The sequence below is a fragment of the Barbus barbus genome (genome assembly GCF_936440315.1).
Source record: "Barbus barbus genome assembly, chromosome: 46".
Taxonomy (NCBI): Eukaryota; Metazoa; Chordata; class Actinopteri; order Cypriniformes; family Cyprinidae; genus Barbus; species Barbus barbus.
The window spans coordinates 23082402-23098320 of NC_136724.1; the positions used below are offsets into that span (position 1 = coordinate 23082402).

Below are 15919 nucleotides of genomic sequence, written 5' to 3' on the forward strand. Positions count from 1 at the left end.
ACTGGCAGGTGTTATATTAGTAATGTTATCTATTAAGTGTGATTAAAACAAACACTTAATACTGTTGAATATAGAGTGTCTGTATAACTGACTTCCAGCCACTGCTTTAGATGAAGTCTGAACGAAAAGAAGCCAATAAAAGAAGACATTAAATCTCTCACGATCTCAGCAGAGGATGATTAAAGCACTCCATAAACAGCACTACCAACTGCACAAATCTCTAATTAGTTGACCTAGATTACCTGTCATACGTTCTCCTTGAGAATTAACATTAAACAAGTTAAGAAGCTGATGTTTTTATTGAAAATTATTGTTTAGTTTGAAATCAGGATTATGGTGATTGTTGTCATCCTTAGTTGTGCTCTTGACTCTTGGTTTTTTAATATTAGTTTATCTCTGGTTGTTAAACAGATCCGCTCTGAACATGACAAAACAACTGAAAAATAAAAGCAAATAAGACTCTTCAGCTGTGTCCTTTATTCAAGCTGCAATGCGGTGAGTTTTGTACTATGGTGGCACCCAGCATGCATACAGTCACCACTGTTGAGATTCTTACGTTAATTCTTGACATCTGTGTTTGTCTAAATGACAAGGCAACTAAAAACTTGTGAAGCATAAGTTGTTTCTAAATTCATTTAAATCGTCTTCATGGTAAATTAATAAAATATATCTAAGTCAGACATGATTACAATGATGAATAGACATCTGTATGTTTTCTCTTGATGTTTCTGTCCATGACGAATGTGCTTTATAAACTCAAAGTTGCAGCAGTTTAAAGCATAACTAAGGTTGCAAAGTCAAGGGTCAAGAGGCCAACTAAAGCACTAATTGCCATAATGGCGACTTCAAGCGAACATCTAAACCTCTGTAATTCTGCAAAAATAACAACTTTTGTAGACCTATGAAATGAATGCACAATAATTATTGCATTAACTCAGAGGGCTTGACCATATCCTCTGATTTCTATGCAACACATTATAAACGAGGCCCCAGGTCTCATCTTACAGGATGCTGAATGCAAATAAGATGCGCTAGAATTAACCAAATGCAATAAGATGATATGATAAAAGTTTCTGTTTGTATTACTGGTAATAGATTAAACTGAATACTGAAAAACAGAGTAAACAAAATGTAAAGGTTTAAGTACAATAAAAACATCACCATAAAGTATTAGTATTAAAATCAACTTTTTTTTTAACTAGGCATTGAGACACATTCAGACACAACACTCAACAATGTTGACAATTGAACAAAATAAACAGATTAGCTCTGAATATCATAAAACAATTAAGCTACTAAAAGTCACAACAGAAACAACAGCAAAAATAAAAGCAAATAGTTAGAATAATAAGACAATTCAGCTGATGCCACAATGCATGCTGGGAGTTTTGTACCATGCTGGGACCCAGCATGCATTGCAGCATGAAGCTTAAACAACAGTAGCAGAGGTCTAATAATGCAAAATATAAATGTATCAAAAGTGCACGACACAAATAATCAGCGATTAGACTTCAGATAAGAGGCCACTTCATGATTATATTACCATCAATAGTTGCCATAAATCACCAGATCTCTCAGTTATATGATCTCTTTTCATTTTAACTTTTGCTGCTGCAAATGCATTTTATAAACACACTGTTATAGCAGCCAAAACACACAAAAAAGAAAAAGTCAAGGGTCAAGAGCCCAACTTAAGACACTGATCAAATGAAAAACATTACAGCTAAATCTAAATTAATTCTCAATTAGGCACACTGCTTAAAAAACATTATAAAACATTTATAAAACATATATGTATAAAACACATGTATAAAACAGTCCAGCTATTTGCAAATGCAGGTTCAATGGAAATGTTGAGGGTTCCAATGCAAAGTCACTGTGTGAATAGGTTGTTGTTAGAGATCAGACTGTAGAGCTCAGGATCAGATCAGGACCATCGGTGGACAGGAGAGGATTGCTGACAGAGTGAGTGTTTACCGTCAGTTTATTTGTCTGAATATGTCTGTTAATTGAGGATGTTGTTTTCATTACTCCACAAGGTCTTGACCTGACCTGAGACTGACAACCAGAGAATCAACAAAAACAGGTGTGAGATGAACACACTGTGGCTGCCTCTTCTTCTGAGTAAGTTTGACACAGGTTTTTATGCTTTATATGTTTGTGGAAAACATATTGTACTGCCATTCAGAAGTTTTGGATGAGTAAGGCCGTGTTCACACTTGGCGTCTTTTTCAAAGCTGCCGGCGTCTGTTTTACATTATAATCCTATGGAGTAAACCGTGTTTTCAAAAAAGTCCTGAGCGCTTTTTAAAACGCCACCGCCGGCGTCTTTTTCTGCAGCTCAGAGCGTTTTTTCGAGTTGAAAAAATTTCAACTTTTCTTAAAAAAACGCCCTACGTCAAGCGCCTTTTTGACAGCTGACCAATGACAAGCGAGCAGCGAGATCTGTCGTTTCCATAACAACAAGAAGAAAAATGGAGAAGGTGTATAGACTGCTCGTACTAGTTTCGGAGCACAAGGAGCTGTATGATATGAGCACAAAACTCTATCATAATATTGGTTCCTTCCCCGTATAATGTCGTGCACCCACAAACGTCGTTGTGAATCGACATTTTCTTTCCCGTTAACTTCAAAAGCCAACGCAAGAGCCAACTTTTTACTCTTTCTTGACATTTCTGCAGTACACAGCGCTAGGCTACTGTTACAGCTGTTGCTATGACAACAAAAGACGCTCTCAGCTGCTATTTGTAACAGACGCTGCCAGCTTTGTTTTTCATTAAAAAAAACGCTCTTGTCAACTTTTTCTAGTCAAAAAAGACGCCAAGTGTGAACACGGCCTAAGACTTTTTGGTAGCATTTTATTTTACAGTCCTGTTCCTCATGTACATACTATGTACTTATTATAGTAATTACAATAACTAGGTAATAACTAGGTACTAACCCTGAACCTACCCCTAAACCTAACTCTACCCCATGTAGTTACCGTATATTACCAGTACTTTCTTGAGTAAGTACACTGTAAATACATGTAAGTACATGTACCGTAAAATAAAGTGCAACCAACCTTTTTTTTTTTTTTTTTTTACTTTCTATTCATCAAAGAATTCTGGGAAAAAAAATAGTATCAAGGTTTCCACAAATACAGTATATTGTGCAGCACAACTGTTGCAACATTGATAATAATCAGAACTGCTTCTTGAGCAGAAAATCAGCATACGATGATTTCTGAAGGATCATGTGACACTGAAGTCTGGAGTAATGATGCTGAAAATACAGTTTTGCATCAAAGGAATGAATTACATTTTAATCTACATTACAATAGAAATAAGATATTTTAAATAATAATAATATTTCACATTAATACTGTTTTTACTGTATGTTTTGATCAAATGAACGCAGCCTTGGTGACTTTCAAAAACATTAACACACCTTAACTGTTCCAACTTTGTACTGTTAGTCTATGCATACCACTTTATTTGAGGGATGTAAAATATGAATTGGACGTCTTGCACATTTCTTAAAACATTCATAAAGTTCCAAGTATGCATATTCATTTACAGTCATGAGTGGACAATTGTGTAACTGTTCCTCTTTTATTCCACTCTCAAATCATTTGCATTTACATCCTCAAAAACTTCCTGGAAAAACTCCCTTGCTCACCTGAGATTTGCATAACCAAGCATAAATGATGAGCAATATTCCATATATTTTTTTTATAGTAAGATCCATACATAGTTACCATTGTCAGTTTTGTAACCCTAACATGTGCTCTGATGCAAATGTATAATGCCAGTGCACCAAGACAACATACACTTTTATTGAAAATACATCCTATGGAGCATTTCTAGATATTTTTAAAATACTTAATGCAACCCTCTAGTGCTTCTCTGTCACTTTTAACCAAAGTATTTAGTGTTTTATTTTTAAAATGTTTTGTCAATGGAATGGTACGACAGTTTGTTTCACTTGCTATATGAACACACACACACACACAAATGCAAACATGATTTAAAAAGGTTAAACAGTCCTTAATTAAACAATGAGTTAAGCAAGAGTAACCGTTTCAAGTCAAAATTCTTTCAAATTACAAAATATACAATTTTTCCCCAGCTGCATTTTTGATAATTTTCACAAAACTTTCAGAGCCAATGATCAAAACATTAAAACATAAACAGTAGATCGAGTCCATAAACAAGTTAGCTTACTTGAGCATAAGTCATCTTCTGTCCACTCCGTCTGGTTTACGCAGATCTTCTGCTTCGCTTGTTTTTGGATCCAGAGATGCTGTACTATATCTGTACTATTAAAACGCCCCCTGATGTGTAAAAAATGTAACCTCAGAAAGCCAGAAAAACTTGTTTGGTCACTTTTAAAGCCAGGTTAGGCAGTTTCTGCATCACCAGTGTCCCCTAGTGAACTACGAAAATAAAGCAGAAATAAAGCAGGTTCAAACTATTTTTGCAAACGCCACTTTTGCATGTCACGCTTCTCAAACATCACAGACCCAATTTTTACAGGTCTATAAATATGAAAGCATGTCTCAACAGTTAACAGTCAACTACTTTCAATAAAAGGTCCAAAATATTAAGAATAATTTTAACTAATGATGGGAGAAATTTAACTTTTCAAAGCTTCGAATCAGTTGAACCAATTCACCCTTTGCCATGAGTTTCATTGACAGGCAATCTGACCAATCATAACGCTGAATCTTCCATCTAATAAACAAACCAGACAGGGCTGCGTTTCCCAAAAGCATCGTAATCCTAACCCTCCATGGGATATCGCTAAGAAATTTGCATTTAAAATACAATATTAATGTTCAACCAACAAAATTTTGTTTTATTGATGTCAAATGACGTCCCCTTCAACCATTCATATTTTAATTTATTAGCCATGTGCATCACATTTTTGGTAACTAAGTTGCAAAGCAGACATTAGCACGTTAGGTCACATGCTCTCAAGGCTCCATAGTGAACTAATTTTAGACTAGAAAATACATATAAATTCAAGTTTAAAACAATATAATTGTATATACATCCAAATGCGTTTTTTTGTCATTTTTAATGCACTGTTATAAAACAACAACCCAGAGACCAACAAATCTGAGCATCATGCATAACTGACAAAGTCCTATTATGGGATGCATATTTGCTGTAGCTGACACTATTGACCAGCATTGACACTATTGGCAGGCAGTATAATAACCTTTTTGCATGCGTTTTAAATTTATTTTTGTATGATTTTTGGAAGATGGAGAGACAAATCTGTACTTATTTCAGAAAGTATTGATGGTAGTGATATATGAGTGCATCAGGAAATCAGGTTGAAGTAATAAAACAAGTTGTAGAGGACCAAGGAAGATAGAAGCAATGAAGCTGAGGGCAGTGATGAAGAATAGGTTGTTGTGGAAGTCAGGCATTTGGGTACATTATTGTATGCCAGTTTGAAACAAGCAGAGGTCAGGAAAGATGCCTATGTCTATTGGCATTACTATACTGACAGGCAGCAATGCTCCAATGATGACTGCACAAGTCAGCATCTACTTGTGTGGGGTACACTGAAAAACAAGAGTCTTGTTGTCTTTCACTTGTGCTGCGATAACTGATTTGAAATTCCAATATGAAGCACAAAGTTGTTTTAATGCTTTTGAAACACTAAGATATGGTTTTCAGGCAGTGAAATTGCATCCGAATTTGTGTCACGATTTAGACATTTTCATGCACGAGTTCCAAATCAAATATAGCAGCACAAGAAAAAAACCTGAATGTTCATAAAGATTTTTAATGTTTTTTGAAACAGTAAGGCCTTTTCACGTCTTTTCAGATAGAGAAAAAGCATTTGATTGTGTGTGAAGTTTCAGACAATTTGCCAAAAATAATTTACTCATATGGGACAACGTCAGTTATAAATGACGGATCCTTAAAAAAAAGGTCAAAGGTAAAGATAAAGAAAACTAATTTTGGAAAATGATTTTACTCCTAAATATATGTAAAATATAAAGTCAGTTATTTTTTAAGCTGTAAATTCACAATTAGTCCCATAGAGGGCTAAGTTGATCGTAGAACCATATGATCAGTTTAGGATTGTGATGCTTTTGGGAAACGCAGCCCAGGAGAGTACATTAACGTCGGTGGACTTGAACCTGAATTATGGTGTGACATCTTTCCGTGCTTCAAACAAGATACCTTCCGTTGTTCATTCATGTTTATTTATTTTCACTATTACGACACATTAAAGAGCCACAAAAGGGTATTTATTGTTTGAAAGCTGAGACTATGTTGAGACTATGTTATGCTATGAGACTATGAATTCGAAAGCTGAGACTATGTTTCATATCAAACGTAAACGGCTCTGTCTTGTCTGTCGGCGAGCTGCCAGTGTTGTCTTTTTTTTTATTAACTATTATTTTATTTGACCATGGCAATGCAGCACTTGCACATAGTTTTAGGAAATGATGCAGTTCTACTGCAGTCCTTTGGGCGAGTATGAGTGTGACCCCTAAATGAGGATCACCAGAACGTTAAGAGAAGTATTATTTTTAAAGTGTATGCAAACATTACGATAACTTTTTCCTCAAATGATCATGTTTAGGCTCAGTGATCTGGGCAGAGGAGCTGTATTTTCCTCAGTTACCCAATGCCACATGGGACGAGGCCAGACTCTACTGTCAATCCTGTTTCAAAGAACTGACGACCATCACCAGCAGGAACGTCCATCTGATTGTGAAGAACCTCTCTTCGGACTACTGGATTGGACTCCGCAAGAGTTACAATGGCTCCTTCCCGTGGGCCGCATGGTCCAATGGGGATCCTGTTACATATCAGAATTGGTACCCTGGTCATCCTGTTCCAAATAAAGAAAAGAAACTGATTCCTATATGTTTCTCAACTACAGAAAGTCCACTGAGCACCGTAATAACTGCCACAACATCTTCCCCAATGACCTCATTACAAACCTCCACAGTAACTTCGGCTACAGTAACCTCTCCAATGAATTCCACGATGTTTCAAACTGAAAAAGAAGAAGACACGTGTCCTATACTGATTGATATACTTGATTACTTAAATATGACATGTTATGAGCTTGAAGGTGCCATAAATATGTGTAACAGAACAACGACTGTCACTCCTAAGACCACAACATATAGCACCACCCCTAAGGTCACAACATTTAGCACCACCTTTAATGCCACAACAACCGAGGGCGCCACAACCGAGGGCACTACAACCGAGAGCACCACCACCAGCAACTGCATCTTTGAACCCGAGCCAGATCCTGAACAGTACATCGAGGACGCTTGTGTGGTCCTGCTCAGCTTCGGCATGTGGAAGGAAGAAGACTGCAATAAAAGTCTACCCTACATCTGTTATGAAGGTAAGGACTTTGTTTTAGAGCACAGCATTGTATTGTTAGATTCATATTGTTGGAACGCTGACAAGCTTAAAAATAAAGGTTCTAAAAGGAGGTTTTCAAAGCGATGCCAAAAATCAAACTTGGGGCCGTGGGCTGGAAGTAAATGTTGCATTATATCCAACTCTATTATAATAAAATCTAAATAAAGTCTTCAATTTTCATTTTTAAATTATTTTTAAATGAATAAATAATTTTAATTGTTTTTCTATTTTACATTTCAGTGCAAAAAAAAATGTGCCATTAAAAAAACATTTTTTTGAGTTTTAGGACATTTAAAAAATCCAAACCTTTAGTGAATGTTTCCATGGATGTTAAATGGAACTATTGATGCCAAAAAGAACCTTTATTTTTGAGTGAGAAGAAAGGTTCTATATTGAAGTTCCATCAGGCGTTTCGTAAAAGAATCTTTTAGGGGTTCCAATTATGTGATGGGTTTAGTTTTAATCAATTAGTTTAGTTATAATTCATCTGAATGAAACATCCTTAATCAGCAGAAAAAATTAAGCAACCTTTTAAACATTAAAATGTGTTGTTCAATCATTTAAGACATTTTTCCTTACATACACTCTTAAAAAATAAATGTGCTTTAAAGGTTCTTCACAGCAATGCCATAGAAGAACCATTTTTGGCTCCACAAAGAACCATTCAGTCAAAGGTTCTTTAAAGAACAATCTCTTTCTTACTATAATCTGAAGAACCTTCTTTCACCACAAAGAACCTTTTGTGAATCAGAAAGGTTCTTCAGATGTTAAAGGTTCTTTATGGGACCATTTAGAAAAAAAGGTTATTTTATGGCAGGGGTAGGCAACGTCGGTCCTAGAGGGCCGATGTCCTGCAGAGTTTAGCTCCAAACCTGAAAAAAACCTCACCTGCCTGTAACCCTAGTAATTATGAAGACCTTAATTAGCTTGTTCAGGTGTGTTTGATTAGGGTTGGAGCTACCCCTGTTCTATGAGTTTATTTTTACCTTTATTTTTAAGAGTGTACAAGGCCGGCCCTGATTAATTTGGTGCCTAGGCAAGGTTTAAGCTGGTGCCCGATGCCTCACAGCCAATCCCATCACTGATGATTCACACAGAAATGACATACAATAGCTTTATGACATAAAATGAATTATACACACAATATAAATAAGAGTGACAAAAAAAAACAAAATGACATTAACTCAGCTATTTAAATGAGAGAACTTTACTAGTATCATCCAAAGGCCATATGAAAAAATTAAGTAATTTTTTACCAAATTATTTCCACAGCTATTGCTTAAGTAGTTAAACTTGGGGAAAACAACGTTTTCATAGGCCACATTCTGTTTTTGACCCATTTAATTTGTCTATAAATATATTGTAATAATATTATCGTACTGTAAAAAAGAAAAAAAAGAGTATTAAATAAAATATTTGTATTACATTGAAAAAAAATAACAATACTTATATTTATGTACACATTTCTTAATTTCAAACTTTCTTAAATTTAAGGATGTACTGATCTTGATTTATCATGTCCGATTCAGATGACCCCCCCCCCCCCCCCCCCCTTTTTATATACAAGCAAATAGGGCTATTCTGGTACCGATTACTTAATTTTTTACGAATTAAACTTTTTTTTTCTTTTAAGTAATAGACAAGAAAAAATGAAAATATGAGATGTTTATTTTCCCTATTAAAGGCCGAACCATTGTAGCCATTCTACGTTCTAATCAGTTTGTAAGTTTATGTCGATATACGTCATTTATGCATCTGCATCTGTCTGTCCGTAGAGCGCTTTTTTGGCCAGATATACATTTCCAACGTGAGCACAAGTGCAGCCAATTTGAGCTGGACGGAGGGACCAGGTGCTGAGAACATCAGTCACTACAGAGTGGAGATCACTGGGGACAAAAACCAGACATTTAACCAGACATTTATTCAGACATTTAACCAGACATTTAACCAGACATTTAACCAGCCTGACCTGTCGGAACGCATAGAGAATCTGACAGCAGGAACCCGGTACAGTGTTCAGGTGTTTCCTGTGAAATGTGGCAGGGATCTCAATCCGCAGAATATCTCCTTCTACACCCGTAAGTAGACTCAGACTTGACTTCATTGTGTGCAACATGGTTTCAACATGACTATTGAGCAAAATGACCCATGCCGTCCCTTTTTTAGAGCCCTCTGATGTGCAAAATCTGGCAATAGTGGATAGGACAACTGTTAGCGCCGAACTCAGCTGGAGTAAACCAGATGGAAACCGTGACTTCTACTTAGTAACGTTCATAAACGATGAAAAACACAAGTGTCTAAGTGAAGAATGCACTATTATGAATCTTATTCCAGGAACCGAGTATAAGTTCACAGTTAAAGCTGTAGTGAATGAGACGTTTGGAGGTGTGCCAAGCAGCGTTTCTGATTACACCAGTAAGTGCAGAAAGTTTTATGCTTCACTGTATCCATCCATCCATTCGAACCATACGTTTCCATCCAAAGCTGCAAATTTAACTTTTACACAAAATTGGAATATCGCATTAAACATTTCCAAATAAAGCATCATTTCTGAGCTTTAATTGTATTTGAGTTTTAGAATAGTTTTATTGTTAATTGAGATTTTATTTGTAATTTTTAGTTTTAATGTTAATTCTAGTTAATTTTTTTGTTTTGTGCTTTGCCATTTTATGTTTTGTTTTTTAATTTTCTATTTAGGTTTACATTATTTGGTGCACCATTTTTGCAATTTAAAAAATGTAATATTGGAATATCACATAAAATATTTGTTAATAAAGGACCATTTTACCATTTACATACAAATTTTACTTATGCACAAAACTGAATATATAACTGAAAGCACCATATATCTCCATCCCATATATGTTCAAGTCCAGTCTTATTTTAGCTTTTATTAGTTTTATTAATATCTTGAATAAGGTTTTATTTTTGTATTTTTACGTTTTTTTATGTTATTTATAGTTACATTTTTAGTAATATATTATGCTTTTGGCATTTTAGGTAGTTTTATGTAGTTTTTATTTATTTTCAGTTAATAATTTATTGCTTCAATTTCAACTTTTTTCAGTTTATTGCCAAGGAAACATTTTAATTTTCATAGAGTTTTTCAACTAACATTTATATTATATTTTAGCATTATTATTTTTAATTAACAGAAATGTTTTTAATAGTTTCAGTTTTCCTCAACAATGATAACCCTTATTGTATAATGTTTTTTAAAATTATTAATATATTATTTATACACAACTTGGCACTTCCATCCAGCGTGTGATAAACTCAAATTTATATAGGCAAAAACAGGTAGCAGCTATAAACAGCTGTTTTAAATGTAACAAGCATTTCTTTGACGACCGCTATTGAGAGAAGCTAATTTTGACTAAAACATGTTTTTGATAGACTAACTGCCTTTATTGGTATTTTTTCAGTACCTTCAACTGTCAAAAACCTAACACAAATAGAACTCTATGACAGCACAGTCATACAAGCCTCTTGGGAAAAGCCTGATGGAAGATGTTCAGGATACCGCTATTGTCTTGAAGAAGTCAAACACCACCATGAGTGTACTAAATGCAACATCATAACAAAGAGCAACAGTACGATGAGCAGCAACAGTAAAGCAGACTTCTATAATACATTCTGCAAAATAGTGGAAAATACAACACATTTTATCAATGAGACTGATAAATCAGACGGCAGCATGTTTTGTCTGTGTGTGGCAGTGCTAACAAAGAACAACACCCTGTCAGGAGATATGTTGTCAATCGTAGCATACACACGTGAGTGTCATGCTCAGTTATTACATTATTTCCCTAATTAATGGCATTTCATCTATCATGCATATTTAATTCTAATTGGCTATTCCGTTACCAAGCTGTGAGCTTATTACATTAGATAAAGCTGAATGTGAGTCAAAAAATAATGGAACATTGTTTCTATCATGGAATATTTCTTTTTCTCCAGTTTCTCAAAATTCAGGCTTTTTTTCTTGCAATTGCAAATCTATATCTCAAAATTCTGATGTTTTTTTTTTTATTTATCAGAATTGCCAGTTAATATCTCACAGTACAGAGTTTTTTCTCAAAATTGTTTATGTCTTACAAGAACTCGCAATTGCAAATTTCTTAAATTTCTGAATCTCAATATTCAGACCATTTTTCTCATTTTTTTCCCCCTCAGAATGGTCTCTTTAAATCTCACAATTCAGACAATTCAAGTTTAAAAAAGAAAAGAGACTGAATTGTGAGATAAGTCACAATTACCTTTTGTATTTTTTGTTCCATGACTTCCATAAACAACTAAAGGAGTATTTATGAGTGTTGTCCAAATGTTTAAGCCTGCATTCAATAATGTAGTAAGCATTTCCAAAATTCTGACTAACTCTTCTATTCTCTTCTCTTGATCCAGGACCAAAAACTGTGAACCTCATTTTAACCCCCGGCCCCCAAGCCATGTATGCCTCTTGGACATTAGAAAAAGGGAAATATGAAACATTTGAAGTGACTATTAATACAACTGCATACGTGTATATGCCTGCCGAACCAATTAAAACTGTAAACTTTTTTAAAACGTTTGATAATCTGAAGGCAGGAGTGCATTACACCGTTTCAGTTGTTACTCGTAATGGTAATCTGACAAGTATACCTGCTCTAAAGGAAGGTTACACCCGTGAGTAATTATTATATTGCAATCCCTTTTTTACAGATCATTTGTCCAGTAGCTTAAATTTCTGTCTTCATCACATTTTCAAGTTCAGATGTATAACATGTTACTAATCAATTAACAGCACCTGCTAAACCTAACAATGTAAAGGCCAACGCTAACGGCACTACCATAGATGTAAGCTGGGAAGCTCCAAATGAGTCAGAGGGTGCCAAGATGAATTACTCGGTGGAATGTTACACGGCTTTTTGGAACAAATCTGAAACAACACAATATACACCTGGTACAAACGCCAAGTTTACTGATTTAAAGCCAGGAACAAGATACGACTTTAATGTCCGTGTTGTGGCAGGAAATGTGAGTGATCCAGCCACTGATCATGCATGCACAGGTAAAGACACTACATCTTGTTTGCTCATGAAGCAAACATTTGGCTTTGTATCTATTACATCTATTGCATTTCATGGTTATGCAATTCTGACATGTTATGAAAATGAGTATTTTGAATGTTTTTGCACACAGATTTCTTGGTTTAAAATAGTCTTTGTTTATGTTCAGAGCCTAAGAAGAGGACACTGGTCCTGACAATGTTGTGTTCTTCTGAAAAGCCACTTCATTGTAACGATACTCGGGATGCACTGTTTGAGAAGGTGAATAAATGTTTCATCAAACTTGTTTACAACTTTACAGTAACTAAATTGGTCCCACATTATATTAAGTGGCCTTAACAACTATGTACTTACATCAAAAAATAAGTACAATGTACTAACTGTGGTTATATTTTATTGCAAAACACTTTTGCTGCTATTGAGATGGGATATGGGTAAGGTTAGTGACAGGTTTGGTGGTATGGGTAGGTTTAAGGGTGGGTTAAGGTGTAAGGGATCGGTCAACAGTGTAATTATAAATGTAATTACAGAAATTAATTACAGATGTAATTACATGCAGGTATTTTTCAAATATAAATACAATGTAAAAACATGTATGCACTCAATAAGTGCATTGTACTAAATGATTAATTTAAATGTAAGTACATAGTCGTTAAGGCCACTTAATATAAAGTGGGACCACTAAATTATTATGGAATGAATGAATAAAGATTAAACAATTAATTCTTTAATTCTAAATTTAAAAATTTAAAGGAAAGGAAAGGAAAGGAAAAGAAATAAACATTTTAAAATAGCTTTGTACTGTACAACAGGGACGGATTATGAAGTACTGGTGCCCTGGGCATGGACTGATTAAAGGCCCCTCTCAGTTGAAATTGTGCTCATTTTTTCATAAATTCAAATAGCAATGGATTCTATTTACACCAAGTGAAAATAGCAGTATTTTTAGCGATATGCTATCTACACTATGTGCAAATAGATTATATTTACACTATGTTAAAATAGCAGGATTTTCTGCTATTTATACTACTTGTCGCAAAATAGTGGCAATTATCTGCACTTCAGTATTGTATTACATTAAACCAGTATGCAATAATAACGTATTGAGTGCAAATTTTTAATAATTTTAATTCAAATTATTAAATGGATGCCACCTTATTGATACAATAAAGCCCTCCCGACACCTACCCTAACCCTTACCCGATACTTTATTATCAACTTTTTGGTTATTTCTTTCATTTTTATTGACAATAAATGCTTTTACGATGTGATATGAGATTTGAAAAGGGAGAAAAAAAGTTCGGCAAAATGCGGTTTCGAACCCGGGTCGATCGCATCAAAAAGCACGCACTTTACCATCTGCGCCACTGGAAAATAAGATTCAAAGCCGTTTTTTATAATGTTGACAGGCCCTATCACACGTTGGTGGGCGGAGTTAGTGTAAATAGTCTCCGCCAAAAGGCGGACAATTTGCACTAAATGTAAATAGACTTCATTTACATGATCAAAGAACATTATCATTGGCAAAATTAAAGCAATCTCAAAAACTCCCATTAATCACTGAAGTTGCTTACATTGTCAAATTAATATCTTGCTTACATCGTAGGCACTTCTGCACTTTGTTGTTTCTGATGAGAGAAATCGGCAGAGAGCAGAATTTATTCAGGGAGCTCTCCAGAGCCGGCGCCAGGGCACCACCATCGGGGGGCATTTAAATTTCTAGGGTGGGCACAAATCACGCTGTGTGTGTGTGGGGGCGACTCATCTGAACGCCTCTTATTGGCCATTGTACTCATAAACTCAACAGCTGAGCGAGCGCAGATTTTAATTTAGCAGCTGATGATGTGACTTACTGAATGATCTAATCACACCAGTGTGATTGTTTATTAAATATAAAAAATATTAGTCGGCTATTATATTTTTTGTCTTTTGGAAGCTGCATTAAAAGTCCACTTGCCTCAAAAATCTGAGGGGGAAATCGCGGTCTGGGAGTAACGGTGTTTCGGCTGGGCCCCCTCTGGTCCAGTGCCCGATAGGCCCGTGCATTAATCCGTCCCTGCTGTACAAATACCTGGAAAAGTTAACTGAAATAAAAAAATCCATTTTGTTTTTCAGCTAGAAAAGAACTTTACTGCCAAATTTCAAAACAATGTCCACTGGAATCTGAGTTGGGTAAAGAGGAAAATGTAGGTTTGTAAAATCAGCTGAATCTCCAACCAGTTACATTTATTGTTATTAATATTTCTTACAACTTAGTATGATTTACATTTAACTCTGACTCTCTTTTCACAGAAACAACATCTGAATCCCTATGACATGACCTACTTATTAAAAGAAAAAAATCAAATACTAAAATTTTGTGTGATTTCATGCAAAATGATTGATTCTGGTTTAATTTACATTTATGCATTTAACAGATGCTTCTATTGAAAACGCCTTACAAAAGAGGAAGAAAAGCAGTTTGTCAAAGAGACAGCGATGTTTGTAATATACAATGTCAGGTTTACTAGACTACATTAGGAAACAGAAAAAATGCACAGAAGAAATACATTTTTGTTAGACCCTGCATTATGGGGACCAAGGGCCTCATTTGTAATGCGCATACGCACAGATTTGATTTTAGAGTGCTTAAATCCAAGCCAATGCTGATATTTGTAAAAACTGTCTTTGACGTGGAAAAGTGCTTAGCGTCACGTCAGGGTCTGAGCAGACTATGCACTTTTTCTAGACAGAGTATTGCAGATTTTAAAAAATGTAAGCTGTTCTTGCAGCTCGCTGTTCTAAATTATGATGATTGTTGATATTTTATATGTTAATGACATTAATTAGGAGTCGTTTACCTGCATGCAAGTTTAAGATAATTTGCGATTCATAGATTTCACATCTGAAAGAGAAGCGTACATGCATTTTCTGGTCATACGTTCATTCCATTTATTTAGAAATTTAGGATGATTTCTATGCAACATTTTATAAATGAGGCCCCAAATGTCCTCAGAGGGACAGTAAAACCTGGTATTTTTTACCTTGTGGGGACATGTTTTGGTCCCCATGAGGAAAACTGCTTATAAATCATAATAGCTGTTTTTTGAAAATGTAAAAATGCTAAATGTTTTCTGTGTGGGTTATGCTTAGGATGAGGGTATAGAATATACAGTTAACATACAGTTTAAACCATTATGTCTTTGGAAAATGCATTGCTTTAAGGGGTTGTTACTCTCTGTTCTCACTTGTTTTTTGACCTGTATGTCTTTTTTTTCGTTACCAATTACATATTGACATATTTACTGTAAAATGAGTGTGATATTTGCTATAGTTAAGGGAAATATAATTAATCTTCAAAACTGTAACACGAATACCCTTTTCTTAAAGACATTTGTTATAGCTTCATGTGAATTTTAATTTTCATGATGGATTACTGTAGATTATTTTGGTTTGTTTGGAGATTGGTTTTATTATAAATGAAGATTTTACACATGG

General features: G+C 34.9%; 1 protein-coding gene across 1 annotated transcript; it reads left to right on the forward strand.

The window, feature by feature from the left end:
• Nucleotides 1-1904: 1904 nt before the first annotated feature.
• Nucleotides 1905-15919, forward strand: LOC306865335 (receptor-type tyrosine-protein phosphatase H-like). The gene is made up of 11 exons (XM_079409877.1): nt 1905-1965; nt 2040-2124; nt 6592-7374; nt 9170-9472; nt 9561-9809; nt 10820-11170; nt 11799-12059; nt 12178-12444; nt 12612-12703; nt 14558-14628; nt 14735-15919. Exons 2-11 carry the CDS (start codon nt 2094-2096, stop codon nt 14745-14747), a joined length of 2421 nt encoding a protein of 806 aa, XP_079266003.1. The 5' UTR covers nt 1905-1965; nt 2040-2093; the 3' UTR covers nt 14748-15919.